The sequence below is a fragment of the Musa acuminata genome, chromosome BXJ3-9, assembly GCF_036884655.1.
Source record: "Musa acuminata AAA Group cultivar baxijiao chromosome BXJ3-9, Cavendish_Baxijiao_AAA, whole genome shotgun sequence".
Taxonomy (NCBI): Eukaryota; Viridiplantae; Streptophyta; class Magnoliopsida; order Zingiberales; family Musaceae; genus Musa; species Musa acuminata.
This window is the reverse complement of record NC_088357.1, coordinates 13740453-13756181: the sequence shown is the minus strand read 5'-3', so window position 1 is coordinate 13756181 and position 15729 is coordinate 13740453. Positions and strand designations below refer to the sequence as shown.

General features: G+C 38.3%; 1 protein-coding gene and 1 pseudogene across 2 annotated transcripts; both read left to right on the top strand.

Moving 5' to 3' along the window:
- Positions 1-102: 102 nt before the first annotated feature.
- Positions 103-13094, top strand: LOC103998310 (probable inactive ATP-dependent zinc metalloprotease FTSHI 3, chloroplastic). 2 transcript variants are annotated; one of them, XM_009419748.3, is made up of 6 exons: positions 103-195; positions 280-1425; positions 10768-11091; positions 11177-11477; positions 12036-12236; positions 12813-13094. In XM_009419748.3, exons 2-5 carry the CDS (start codon positions 388-390, stop codon positions 12218-12220), a joined length of 1848 nt encoding a protein of 615 aa, XP_009418023.2. In that variant the 5' UTR covers positions 103-195; positions 280-387; the 3' UTR covers positions 12221-12236; positions 12813-13094. The 2 variants fall into 2 exon arrangements, with proteins under 2 accessions (XP_009418023.2, XP_009418024.2); XM_009419749.2 differs by having other exon boundaries at positions 126-195; positions 378-1425.
- A 532-nt stretch (positions 13095-13626) lies between these two features.
- On the top strand, positions 13627-15221 carry LOC135649803 (uncharacterized; annotated as a pseudogene).
- The last annotated feature ends 508 nt before the right edge of the window (positions 15222-15729 follow it).

The window sequence follows — 15729 nt, the reverse complement described above, 5'->3', positions numbered from 1 at the left end:
TTAGGCTTAATGAATCGGGTGTGACATGGTCTTGGTGTTCCCTGTCTGGGGTGACACAGGTGAACCGCGCCCGTTATCCATTACGCTCCCCCAATCCGAGACCCAACCTCTTAATTCCTCGTGGAATAAAATCGAGGATAAAGAACAAAACAAATGAGAAGGATGAGGGCATAAAACCCTCGAGAGCAAACGCAGGTACATGTCTGCCTCCTTCCTAAAGCCCTTTCTTGAATTCCTGTAGCATTTTTGTAGGCATGTATGGATTTTTTTTGTTCACAGGTTTCGGGCTCTTTTTGATCGGAAAAAAAAATCGATTTTTTTGCTTGATGATTTCTTGGCCTTCAAACTGAAGTGAAAGCCTCCTGATTCTTGGGCAGAAGTGCCGATATGAGCCCGTTCTCCTTGGTTTCAACTCATGGGGTTTTTAGCCCTCACCATTCTTCTTCAAATTGGCCTAGATTGTTCTCTCATAGAAGGAGATTGAGCCTGCAAGAAGGAAAAATCTTGTCTTTGGAAGAAAGACATTGGGATCTTACTTCGTCTTCCTCTCTTTGTTGTCGCAACTCCCGATGTCTTTCTTTATGGGGTTCTTCGCGGAGATTTCGGTTATTGTCCAAATGTAATAGGATTGTATTTGCGAAGATTGATAGGAGCAGCAACGAGAAGCATACCCATTTTGGGATTCGAGGGAAGCCCAGGTCGAGAAGGCGATTCTCCCTGAGATTGCGCCCCAGGCTGCGGTTGCTCTCTTATAGATTGAGGAGATTGTCGGTTCAACGATTGGTGGAAAATGCTAGAACAGTGTTGCTCAGAAACTCGAAGAAGCTTATGCTATCTGCTTGGTTTTCTGTTGCCCTAGGGGTGTGTTTCTTGTTCTTGAAGTGCACAGCTAGACCTGCATCGGTGGATGTTCCATACTCAGATTTTGTATCGGCCCTGAAGAGTGGAAGCGTGTCAGCTGTTCAATTCGAAGAGGATTCCCGCTATATTTACTTTAATAAGCAATTTGAAGATAATGAGAGTTTGAAGTCAGTAGAAGAATCATCACTGACTGTCGATGTCTCCGATGTCAGTGCACCAAAATCATCTGAAAGCATTACAAATGAAAGGGAGAGAGGTGGTAAATCTATCTCGAAGTGGCAATACTCTACAAGAAAAGTCGAGCATGATGAGAGTTTTCTTCTTGGTTTGATGAGAGAGAGAGGGACCACATACAGTTCTGCTCCTCAATCTGCAGTAAAGTTATTGAGAAGTCTTGTTATCACATTGATTACTTTGTGGATCCCAATAGCCCCAATGTTGTGGTTGCTTTATCACCAATTCTATGCTAGCAATGGCCCTGCAAAGAAGCGGCGGCCTAGTAAGCAGTCTGTCAGTTTTGATGATGTGGAGGGAGTTGATGCTGCCAAGCTAGAATTGATGGAGGTAAGCTTTTACTCTTGTTCCCTCTCTCTCATTTTACTTTTTCCCTACTTTTCAGTATTGACTCAATTTTATAAATGGTACTCATTAGGAAGATGATCATTATAGATGCATATTACATGATTGCTAATAGCAAGGATTGAAATATCGTACCGTACCGGAGTTTCGACATTCGCTCGGTACGGTACGATACTGTATACCGAGCGGTATATCGTTCGGTGTATATATATATATATATATATATATATATGTATGTATGTGTGTATATATGTATATATATATGTATATATATGTAATTATATATATGTATATATATAAATTCGACGATGTCGCCTTAGTAACGTCGCCTATATATATATATATATATATATATATATACATATATAAGTAAAAAAAACTTATATATATTTATATATAAAAGATTTTTTTATATATAAATATTTTTATAAAAGACGATGTCGCGTCGCGTCGACGACGTTCCCCTGCATGGGAGAAGGGAAAGGCGACGTCGCCTTTGTTGAATCTCGGATTTTAATGATGAAACCAATTGATAAGTGTTTATGATTTAATCTGCGTTTTGAGTGACGCAGGATGCTTCGATCAGGATGAGACAATTAAAGCAGGTAGAATCATGTTGTGCCAGGAGAAAACATGTCAGGTAGAATCGGTCGACGTATCGACAGAAGGCTTCGGGCCATGGATTCGGGCATCGGGCCAAGAAGAGCGGATATTGCGCCAAGGATATCAGAGTTGCGGAGTCAACTGGCCGATTGGGCAATAGGCCGCAAGAGAGGACGATGCACCGAAGAATCAGACGAAGCGTCGAGGGACCAATGACATACCGGACAACATGATTAATGTTTAGTATTAATTGTCTAGATCGAAGTGTGTTTTTATATGTGCAGGATTAACTACGATAGCAAGACATGAAGCAAAATGAAGTCCCGCAGTCAAGGACGCGATTTCGTTGGATGTTTGAGAGTTCGTCGGAAGTCCGGACGTTCGTCGGAAGTTCTACCGGAACCAACCGAGAAGTCTCAGAGCTTGCCAGAGAAGCTCGTCGGAACTCTCCAAGAAGATCGTTGTGAAGTCTAGGAGCTTGTCGGGAGTCCGTCGAAACATTGCCGAAAGATCGTCGGAAGTTCGCCGGAAGCTCACTGGAAGAAACCGGACTTATCTTGCTTAGATTATGTCTTAGGAATCGTAGTTAGCACATAATTATAGTTGGGATTGGGAGGTAATCCTATCAACTCTGTTAGGGGCCAACTGGGCCCGAAATTGGACTGGTTTGGGTCGGATTCAAGGCCCAACCAGGGTGCTGAAACCCTGGCCGGCGGTGGCACCGCCTGGGGAACAGCACCCCAGGAAACCTGGGCGGTGGTACCGTCGGCAGCAATGCTGCCAACGGTGGTACCGCCCTTGTTCGGCGGTGGTACCGCCTAGTACCAGATCCTGCGGCGGTAGTACCGCCCAAGAACGGCGATGGTACCATCAGTACCTAGGAAACCTGGGATGAGACATTTTTAGGCTCCAAGTTTGAATAAACTTGAAGCCTATAAATACCCCTCTCATCTCTAGTTAACTTACACAAGCACAGAGAGTTTAAAAGTGAAGAAACGCTGTTGCAATCACTTGATAAATCCCCTCCTCTAAGTCTAAGTTTAGAATTCTATTTTTGAGGAGTGTGTGCTTGTAAGGGTTGTCTCCTAAATCCGGTAAAAGGAGAAGAGGGGTGTAAGAAGGAGGTTGATCTTCGCCTATTAAAGGAAGATCGATAGTGGATGCCAGTGGCCTCGACGGAAGAGGAACCAGCGAAGTGGATGTAGGTCACGACGATCGAACCACTCTAAAATCTGGTTTGCATTTCTTTGAGCAATTTACTTTAACTGCAAACCTCCTTACTTGCTCTTTACATCCACTACTCTCTTACGTACGCTTTCAAAGTTAAGTTTCTGAAATCGGTTTTCAACATAAATAGATTTTATAGTACGAAAGTTTTGAAGATGTAATTTTTATCGCTGCATTAATTCACCCCCTCCCCCCCCCCCCTCTTAGCGTCGACCTCGACTCTTGATCCTAACAATTGGTATCAAAGCAAGGTTTTCTCATTTGGTTTAACACCCAAAGAGAAATGACTCTTTTCGGCTTTCAAGAGAGTCACTCTCTCATTCGTCCTCCTTTTTTCAATGTGACGGACTACACTTATTGGAAAACTCGAATGAGAGTTTTCTTGCTTTCATTGAATCTCGATTTATGGCAAATAGTCGAATTTGGTTTTCAAATGTCTTCTCTTCTAATGAACCATTGGAATGATTTGGAAACGAAGACTTTTTCTCTAAATGCAAAAGCTATGAATGCTTTGTTTTACGCTTTAGACAAAAACGAATTCAATCGGCTTTCTTTGTGCGAAGCGAATTTCGATATTTAGCACATTCTCGAAATCACACATGAAGGCATGAATAGAGTTAAAGAGTTTAAAGTTAATCTCTTATTGCATGATTTTGAACTTTTTCGAATGAAGCCTAGCGAAATCATTGTTGACATGTACACCCGTTTTACGGATGTCGTCAATGGTTTAAAAGCTCTTGGCAAATGTTTTTCGAATTTTGATCTCGTCAACAAAATTTTATGATCGCTTTCTAAGAATTGGGATTCTAAAATAACGGCTATACAAGAGTCAAAAAATTTGAATACTTTTTTGATCGAAGAACTTATTGGGTCTCTAATGACCTATGAAATGACGTGCAATGCACGTGAAGAACTTAAGAACCACCTTCTAAAGAACATGAAGGATTTTGAACTTAGAACAATTGAAGACCACTCGAGCATAAGCTCAAGTGATGGTGAACTTGAATTACTCATGAAATTTAAAAAATTCATGAAACAAAAATTAAAGAACAAAAAGAACGCAACTATTTACTATAAACGCAACAAGAAGGAAGCTCCTTGGGACGAATCAAGCTCATTCGAAGACGAGGAGAAAATCAACAAAGGCGATGTGGCAAACTACGCCTTAACTGCTTTCAACGATGAGGTAATCGAAACCCCCTTAATTTATTTCGAAATTACATGATGCTTTTTGTGATGTTTTTTTAAACTTATTTTTCTTGTAAATTGCATGTTTAATAATGTAGTAAAAATACAAAAAATTAAGAATCATGCTTATCCTTCTAGTAATGATCATGAAAATTACATGTGATAAACAAACTAAATGATATTGATTAAAAATACCTTATGAAATCATGTTTGATGATATCATGTCTAATAAATTTATTTTTTGAAATTATGCATGATGATTTGAAGTAATGATTTGAAATCATATGTTTTGGAATTATATGTTACACTTTTTGATCTTGATGAGTTTAGATCTTTCCGTTTTAAACATTAATGCATGGTTTTGACGTAAGAATAATTATTTGGGCATGCCAATATAAAATCAATCACACAAATTGAAACTAAGTTTAGATGTCCTTAAAAATCATTCAACCTCATGTTCAACGAAAACATACTTGATATCTTAATAAAAATATAATGATGATTTGAAAGCATGCTTAACGAGTTTATATTTCAAACTTATGCATGATAGTTATTGCGATCTTTTGAAAGTTTTTTTTCTGTGTTCATGTACGATGCATGTTTTTTATTTGGCATAAATGAAAAAGACATGTTTCTATGAAATAAATCACATGAATTGAAACAACTAAAAAGAGAAAAGCATTTGTTTAAAAATTTCTCTTTCTCTATTTTATCAAATTTTCACTAAGAGATTGATAAAGTTGTTTGTGCCTTTTTAAATCTCTTGAAAGTAATGTTGAGATTTTGATGATTTGAATTTGAAATGAGTTTTATCAAAATCATGATCTTGATTTCTTGGAATAACATGAGATTACCTTTGATGATCATTTTGATTATTTAAAAGGAGATTTGTCGAAATAATTAATGAAATTTTGGATTCATGACTTGATCTTTCATTTGTTTACGAGACAGTTGAAATCTTTGTACCTTTGAATTCTTCCCTTCTCCTTTCAATTTTTTCAATTTTTGAAATTATGTATGTTATATGTTGAAGATTTGAAACCATATTTTGATATCATGCATACCCAAGAAATGTTGATTTGACAAATTGAATGAATTGAAAATGAATGATGATTTTTCTCTTGATTATAACTTATGATATTTTTTTATGAATCATCATCTTGATTTATCGATATTCGATACATGAGATTGTTCTATGAATCAAGATTTTTCATACTATGATTCTTCTTGATATTCACTAAAAAGGATGCATTTAAACTAACCATGATATGCTACTTGACATCTTGATAATTTATGACTTAAATTTTATTATGTAAAATTCATTGTATTCATGAAATGTTTATCTCATCACCAAGTTCTTCTTGATATTCTTCATGTGACGATATGAATGCATTCAATACTATGATCTTGACATTCATGGCTTGATTTTTCATCTGTTATTTACCTTTGTCATGATTTGAAAATTATTGTAAAGGGAAAAAGAATTACAAAATTATTTTTTTCTCTTCTTTTTTGGACAATGAGAAAGGGGGAGAAATTTTGCTAGGTTGCTAGCTAGCTTGCATACTTCAAAAAGAAGCAAAAAGCTTGCTCATTCCAAAAGATGTAAAAATTTTTTGTCAACTTGCATGTGTAAAATTTGCTATCTCACAAATTGCAAGGAGAAAAACTTTTTAGGAAGCAAAATTGCTAGCTTATTTTAAATGATGCTTGCAATACTTATGATTTTATTATGATGATGTATTTGATGTATTACATATCATGTATGAGAATCATGATTAAAATTGCATTGACTTGAATTAAATTTAAATTCAAGGTTTATCTCAATTATGACATATTGAAATAAGAATGACACTTTATTTTTGTCATAATTTGAAAATTGATTAAGTGCACCATTGTTTTGTTATTCCCCTCTTTTTGCCAATGACAAAGGGGGAGAAAGAATTTATAGTGTACACATCATGAAAAGAGGTAAACTTGTTAGCTTCCACAAGTCAAGAAGATGCGAAAATATATTAGCTTGCTCATCTCAAGAGAGAAGCAAAGATTGCTAACTTGCATATTTCAAGAAGCAAAAGTTGCCTTCTTGAACATCTTAAATTTTTTGCTAGCTTGCAATGATGATAAAACTTGAGATTTATTATGCAATGATTTGAACTCCTATGTCTAAACACTTGAAAGTTACGCTTCTCCTTTTTGTTGATGACAAAGAGGGAGAAGTATGATCATGTTATGCATGATGATGTGTTGCAAATATTCATGATGAAATTTGCAATGACTTGAATTCGACTTGAATTCAGGGTTCTATCAATATGCCATATTGATAGGGGGAGTTTGTTTAAACTCCGGGAGTTAAGATTAACTCTGTCATCAATTGGTTGTCATCATCAAAAGGGGGGAGATTGTTGAATCTCGGATTTTGAAGATGAAACCAATTGATAAGTGTTTATGATCTAATCTGCGTTTTGAGTGACGGAGGATGCTTTGATCAGGATGAGACAATTAAAGCAAGTAGAATCCTATTGTGCCGGGGGAAAACATGCCAAAAGATTGGACGTCGAGCCGAAGAATCGGTCGACGTATCGACAGAAGGCTTCGGGCCATGGATTCGGGCATCGGGCCAAGAAGAGCGGATATTGTACCAAGGATATCGGAGTTGCGGAGTCAACTAGTCGATCGGGCAATAGGCCACAAGAGAGGACGATGCGCTGAAGAATCGGACGAATCATCGAGGGATCAATGACAATGCCGGACAACATGATTAATGCTTAGTATTAATTGTCTAGATCGAAGTGTGTTTTTACATGTGCAGGATTAACTACGATAGCAAGGCATAAAGCAAAATGAAGTCCCGGAGTCAAGGACGCGATTTCGTTGGAAGTTCGAGAGTTCGTCGGAAGTCCGGACGTTCGTCTGAAGTTATGTCGGAACCAGCTGAGAAGTCTCGGAGCTTGCCAGAGAAGCTCGTCGGAACTCTTCAAGAAGATCGTCGTGAAGTCAAGGAGCTTGCTGGGAGTCTACTGGAACATTGCCGAGAGATCGTCGGAAGTTCGCCGGAAGAAACCAGACTTATCTTGCTTAGATTATGTCTTAGGAATCGTAGTTAGCACATAATTAGAGTTGGGATTGGGAGGTAATCCCATCAACTCTGTTAGGGGCCAACTGGGCTCGAAGTTGGACTGGTTTGGGCCGGATTCAAGGCCCAACCATAGTGCTGAAACCCTGGCCGGCGGTGGCACTACCTGGGGAACAGCACCCCAGGAAACCTGGGCGGTGGTACCACCCCTGTTCGACGGTGGTACCGCCCAGTACCAGATCCTGTGGCGGTAGTAATGCCTAGGAACGGCAGTGGTACCACCAGTACTAAGGAAACCTAGGATGAGACCTTTTTAGGTTCCAAGTTTGAATCAACTTGAAGCCTATAAATACCCCTCTCATCCCTGGTTAACTTACACAAGCACAGAGAGTTTAAAAGTGAAGAAACGCTATTGCAATCACTTGAGAAATCCCCTTCTCTAAGTCTAAGTTTAGAATTCTGTTTAGGAGGAGTGAGTGCTTGTGAGGGTTGTCTCCGAAACCCGGTAAAAGGAGAAGAGGGGTGTAAGAAGGAGGTTGATCTTCGCCTATTAAAGGAAGATCGATAGTGGATGCCGGTGGCCTCGACGGAAGAGGAATCAGCGAAGTGGATGTAGGTCACGATGACTGAACCACTCTAAAATCTGGTTTGCATTTCTTTGAGCAATTTACTTTAATTGCAAACCTCCTTACTTGCTCTTTACATCCACTACTCTCTTACGTACGCTTTCAAAGTTAAGTTTCCGAAATCGGTTTTCTACGTAAATAGATTTTATCGTACGAAAGTTTTGAAGATGTAATTTTTACCGCTGCACTAATCCCCCCCGCCCCCCCCCCCACCCTGCGCAAGTGTCGACCCCGACTCTTGATCCTAACAGCCTTATATATATATATATATATATATATGTATATGTATAAATATATATGTATATGTATATATATATATGTATATATATATATGCTGCCCGGGCAGTCCGTATACTGGTCTGTTGACGGACCGGTATGTACCACCCATATCGGATGGTATTATTCAAAATTGAAGACCTTTGCTAATAATATGTGGATAAGAAGCACCAAACAATTAAGTTTATGTTATCTTATCTTTGTCTTCAGTATCTGAACACAATGTTATTTTTTGAACTTATGATTTCTTTTCCTTAATTAATGAAAAAATTATTTGTCACCACACTTAACTACCTAAAAAATACGGCCTAGTGCATCAGGCTCCCAATGAGTACAGTTTGAGGGGATCAATCTACACAATTTAATCCCTCGTAGAGAGGTTGTTTTAAGGACTTGAACCCTGATCACCTAGTTCATAAAGGAACAACCTTGCTATGGTACCAAGTCTCACCCTCCTTCTGTCTATGGGTAAATAAGTGATTGAAACAGCCAAAACACATTAACAGATAATAAATGATGAATAATCATTGTTGATCCTGTCTATGCAGATTTTTTTTGTCAACAGGTTGTTCATCTATTGACCAATCTCCTAGTCATGCAAACTCTTTCAACATGAGTAGTCTTTTGATCACTTGTCTCCTAGAGTCTCTTCTGCTATGTTTTGGTTGATGATCTGATCTTTAGCAATTCATGACATCTTCATCTACACACAAAGATCAGTCTGTCATGTCTTTGTCAAGTTCTGCTATTTGGAGTAGGCATAATACCTAGAAGCGGCCTGATTGACAAAATGAAGAAACACATTGTCGGTCACCAACTTACATAATTTTAAATCTTTGCACCCTTAAAGTTATTACAGAAGTCCTTGTGGTATTATTCATACTTTGCAATCTTTGATGTACTAATCCATGGTTTTCATGCATGCATGTTATATGGTTCAGTGATTTAAAAAGCGCTAGGCGCCAAGGTCTAAAAACGCCCGAGGCACTAGGCGCTCGCCCGAGCGAAGCGAGGCGCTAAAATATAAAAATATATAATATAATTAATAAATATAATTATTTAAAATTTTAAATAAAAATATGCTATTAAATTAAGAAAATCTAAAATATAAAATCAAGTAAATAAAAATTAACAACATTAAAATCAAAATAATATATTATTAATCTATTAACAGTATTGAAAATTAATCATTTCAAAATTCAAATAAACTTAATATTAACAGTATAAGCTTGCTGGTGGAGAAACGAGGAAGCAGTGGCGAGCGGCGACAGCGGCAGTGGGAAAGGGAGCGGAAGGGCTCGCAGGAGGCGCGAGCAGCGACAGCGGGAGCAGGAGCGACGAGCAGCGGGAGACGCGAGCAGCGACAGAGGCAGCGTTTGCGAGCAGCGACAGTGGCGAGCAGCGACAACGACAGCGTTTGCGAGCAGCGAGATCGGGATCGGGAGCGGCAGCAGCAGCGGGTTAGGGTTGGGTAAGGGTTATATCGGTTTAGTTGGTTCGATTGAACCAACTAACAACCGAACCAGACCTAAAATCCTGGTTCGGTCGCCTTGGTATACCCAGGCGCTCGCCCGAAGCGCCCAGCGCCTGGGCTCGGGCGAGCGCCCAGGCGGCGCTTGTTTGAAGCGCGCCGCTTGGGAGATTAGCGAGGCGCTCGGGCCCCGCCTCGCCCGAGCGCCTAGGCGAGCGCCCGAGCGCCTTTTTCAATCACTGATATGGTTTCAACTGATTGATCTAATTTTTTCATGGTCCTTAATTGATTGTTCAAAGAACTCAGATTTGAAACAATATATTATGTCAGAGATGGAACTGGAGGAATTTATGGATTCAATATATTGCTGTGAAATTATTGAAATTAATTAAATTATATTCTCTTCTGTTAGATATTTTGGTATATAGGATCTGAGAAGTTAAGTTGTTCTTCCTTGTCAATCATGGACATGTTCATAAAACACCCATTACACTCAAGGCAAAATTGCTAAATATTTATGTTTTAAAGATATAAGAGGTTCTATCTGTATCTGTTTTTGTTGACAATGATAAGTTTGAATACCATGTGGTATATATATAAGCACTTGATTCTAAGAAGAAATTTTCCTAAATTTCTTTTTATGGAACTGTTATAAATCAGTTCTGTCTGCAGAAATTGGGTATGTTTAGTTTCATTTATGCAGTTACTATCTATTGTTGGTTATTCTTTTGATTTGTGATATTTAGATTAAATGAACATAGAGTATGTTTATTTGTTTAAGACCACATCTATGTTTACCTAGTTCCATATTTTTTTTCTGCTGTGATGGAACTCTAATCAAACAAAGCTGTTATCTTTAGATAGTATCTTGCTTACAAGGATCAATGAACTACAAAAAGTTAGGAGCAAAATTGCCCACAGGTGTGCTGCTTGTGGGACCTCCAGGCACTGGGAAGACATTACTAGCTCGCTCAGTTGCTGGAGAGGCAGGAGTCCCTTTTTTCTCAGTGTCTGCTAGTGAATTTGTAGAACTGTTTGTTGGAAGAGGAGCTGCACGAGTAAGAGACCTTTTTAATGTGGCAAAAGAATGTGCACCGTCAATAGTATTCATTGATGAACTTGATGCAGTGGGAGGAAAGCGTGGAAGAAGTTTCAATGATGAGCGGGACCAAACACTTAATCAGGTATGCTTTGAATTCTATCTATTGGTCATTTATTAATTTGTTTTATATCAAATTCTCTAAATATGGCTTGGTTTATTATTTACAGTTGCTGACAGAAATGGATGGTTTTGAGTCGGAGACAAAAGTGATTGTTATTGCAGCAACAAATAGACCAGAAGCACTAGATCCTGCTCTCTGCAGGCCAGGACGTTTTTCAAGGAAAGTGCTTGTCGGTGAACCAGATTTTGAAGGGCGTAAAAAAATTTTGGCTGTCCATCTGAGACAAATACCACTGGAGGAAGAAATTGAGTTAATCTGTGACCTTGTTGCATCTCTCACAGCAGGTTTTGTTGGTGCTGATCTCGCAAACATTGTCAATGAAGCTGCTCTGCTTGCTGCTCGAAGAGGTTGGTTGTGCTATCTTTTTAAACCATTACTAGCATTGGTTAAGTCAGTATATGATTATTTGCCAAGAAATTTATTAGTAAATTTATTAAAGAGAAACTGATACATGTATTTTATTCCTTTCTATTCTTGGCCTGTTGATCAAAATTTGTTTCTTGGTTGGGAGGAGTACTAGATGGGATCTAATTTTGTCCTGTTATCTTTATACTCTCAAGCCTTTCTATGTTAGCCCCCATTGTGCAATTGCTTTCTTCATCTCTTTTGTCGACCCACCTGGACCCTGCTTTTTCTTTGATACATGAATCTTACTGGTTTAGGTGCCCTTTATCATGAAGCACATTAAAATTTGATTATGTGATACTATATTCTTCTAGGTTCCGCAACTTTTTTTTCTTGTAGATTTATTCTACTCTTGTTGATTTCTCTTGTCAAATTTTTGATGTGCTTTATTGTTATCATCTAAAGTTTTGGAGAGAACAAATTTCCCCATCATCGTAGCTACTGTACAATTCTATTATTTCTAAGGCCGAATTATCAGATTTTATAGCATGCACTTGCAGATGCTGAGACGGTTACTAGAGATGATATGATGGAGGCAATAGAGCGAGCAAAGTTTGGGATTAAAGAAAGGCGACTGAATCTTAGTACAGTAGGCAAGAGTCTGGGTAAATTGTTTCCATGGATTCCTCCATCAACAGGAAAAGATGGTTTCCAAGGCCTTATGGGTTACCAAACTTTGAGCTAATGTTTGTCACTATGAGGTATGCTTAATTTACATAATGATGTGAAATACTATAAAATAGTTCTTTCAAGATTATTAATACTTAGTTTAATGAAGACAAAAAAAGTGCAATAACTGTTTATGATCATTTACCAAGGAGTAAATTAAGGAGAATATTTAAAGACATTCCTGTGTTATGTCCATTGGTTTTCATCTTTTCATTATAATAAGATTAAAAAGAAACCATACATTGTAACCATCATTTGTTTGTTGCTGATGATCTTAAATGAAGAAGATAGAATTATGATAGCTACTCTTCAAATTTCTAATCTGGTTGTGTTAAATTTCTAGACAACTGTGGCACTTCCAAAAGATTCAAACCTTTACATATAAAGATAGGATGGGATAATAATATTTCATCATCTTGTTTATTTACCACGATGGGATATGTGGTTTTAACATGTACCTTGTGAGGATGCCAATGTTCTGTAAATGCCTTAAAACTAATAAAACAATTTCCATATAAAGATTAAGTTATATTTGCCTGTGTAACTATCAGATGAGCGAATACCACAACTTGTCCTATTCTTAACCTGCTTGTATTTTGCTTCTGCAGGGATGGGAGGGCCTCTCAAGATTGACTTTCTACACCTAGAAGGATTTCATGTGGCCAAGCAACATTGGTTTGTGTAGCTTAATCAATAAAAAATCTCGATATTTACAATATGAGTTTGCACATCCAACACTTAGTGGGATTTACAGATTTAAGGAAAAAAATGATTCCCATTCCCATGTTCATCTGCACAAGGTGTCATCCAAAGATATGTATTTCTAAACCCTCTTTATGTATCTTGAATCATTCATTCCTATTTTTAATTCTTATTAGACTTGTTATTTAGCTTCGTTTAGTATTCTTTTCTGTTATTTTATTGTTTGTTCTTTGGGAGGCTGCTAATGAGGCCATGATGGTACTTTCTCTCTCAGCTCTCTGAATCTCTTTTTTTTTCTTTTGTTTAGTATATTTGATTCTTGTTGCTTCTATAATATAAACAATAATGTCTGGATTTTCAAAGAGGAGAGGTAGATTTTGTGGTTGAAAGTTCTTCGTTGACTGGCCAAAATAAGAAATGATTGCACAAAAGTTATGTTCTTAGTATGTACATGCCCTTGATGCCTTTGGACAGGGTTGCTCTTCCCCAAAAAAAAAAAAAAAGGGAAAAAGAAAAAGATATGTATAAAGGCAGGAAGGAGAGTATTTTCTTTGTAAAAAAGGATATCCCTCTTCGTTCTTTGTAGTTTCGTTTCAAATATCATGAAATCAATGGATTCAAGCCACTGGTGCTATCAAGACAGACAACAGAAGTCAACGAATGCTATTAAATCGAAGTCAACACAACATTTGCATCATCCGCCGCAATGTTTGAAGAGGTCAGAAACATTATGTTTGTATGTATCCAGAGGTTTCTCCTCAAATCAAATAAATGAAAACAAAAAGAAGAAGAAGATGTAAAGTTGACTTGCTTCATTGACGTGCAACCATGAAGTCTTTAAACTTGAAGTGCAAGCAAGATACGAGTAGGAAGAAGTTTCTTGGCAACTTCACTCGTTCTATCCTCACTGCTATCTATAGAGAGCTACGATCTTCTAAACGTGATGCCCACAAGCAGATATCCATGTACGCAGCAAAGACACTCTCAAGATGGTCTCTCGATCAACCAAAACCAGGTTCGAATTCTGGATATATCGTGCTCAAAGACGAGGAATCTGAACCTGAGTCCGCATGCTGTTTTGGGTGCCCCGAAGAGACTCGAATTCGAAATCTCCCATTCCCTCAGGACCGAATCCTTACCATCAAATACTCTCCACTCAAAGGTGAGAACGGATCCAACAAGGCTACCGTTTGCTTCATCCCTGCGGTAGGTCATCCATTATCATCCAATCGATACTACGTCATCGTCGCCAAAGGAAGAAAGAGAGGGTAACATCCTAAATCCTCATCACTGTACTTTTTCTTGCATGTTATTCTTGATGATGACGATGAACTGGATCCACAGGAAAGTATATACATGTTCAAAGGAAGATATCGCATGCTGCTCTTGCCATGGTGGTGTAAAGGATGCAAAATTGAGAGCTTTCGATCACAGAAATGTATACCAAGTAATGGAGATCAAGGATGATGGGAACGGGAAATTTACAGCGAAATCTGTTGCTCCTGACGGACATCCTCCATCATTACTAGGGAGGGAACACTGGAAGCTTTATGCCTCAAAGCCCAAGCATTATGCGTTACGTGAGGCTTGGGGACTCGACGCGGGTCTTCGTGCATGTCTGCCCGACCTCAACTTCCCCATAGATGCAGCAGATGGCCCGAAGATTACTGTCGGAAGATGGTACTGCCCGTTCATGTTTGTCAAGGAAGCATGTCGCTTGCGAGACCAAATGAAGCGTTCCATGTTCTATGAGATCTCACTGGAGCAGTTCTGGCAGAAGGTGTATGCTTGTGAGAACCACATTGGCCATGACAAAGTTGTGGAAGTGAACGCTCTTTTCGGGAGCCTACTGGTTATGATGGATGGCGGCAAAGAGGTGGTGCAGGACAGAACTGTGCATGGCGATGATGGCATGGTATGGTTCAAGCCTTTAGATTCGAGAGCTAAGAGGATTGGTTTGAGTTTGGCAATGTGGGAAAGTATCAAATGGGAGCAGGGGAGAGGAGGGTGGATTGCCGATGAAGAGGAGAGGATGGTGAGGTTGGAGCAGTACGAAGGGATGAATAGGTGGAAGAAGTTTGCGTGCTACGTGTTGTGTTGGTGGAGAGGTTTGTCGTGAAGAGGATTGATGGGAGCTTGTTGTTGACCTTTGATTTCAGACACAGCATTAAAGTGAGGTCTAAATGGGACTAAAAGTCAACTAGAAAAGCTTCCCATAAAGCTTAGACAAGTAGTAAATCATGTTCTCCTTTTCCTTTTCTTTCTTTTGTGTTCTTAAAGCTATTCAATACATGTTGAATTTTGATATGCTTGAAACATGAGAGTAATGTAATGCTCAGAAAGATCACTAATGATTGACATGTAAAAGAAGGTAGAAAAGGGATGAAGTCTTGAGGATAAGTAGCCCTAATCACGATTTCAAGACACATAGACAATTTCAATTTTCTAAAATCTGAAACCAAAACTGAACCGACGAGGGCCGATTTGAACTGATAAAATTTTATTATTTTTTAAATTATAAATAATTTAAAATATAAAAATTATTTTTCCTAAAATTTGAAAAAAAATGAATATATAACTATAATGAGTGTAATGACAAAAAAGTTGATATAAAAATAAATAAAATTATAAATTTTTTAATCACTTACAATGTTAAACATTTTGATCATCCTTTCGATTATATGTTGAATAGGAGGCTGTTGTTTTTGTGGATGATCTTTTGGTTTGTTTCATCATCTTTTTGAGGGGGGGGGGGGGGTTTTACAACCCCTACTAGCTTAGATCTATGGATGGAGAAGTTTCATATGCAGTATGTTGTCTATT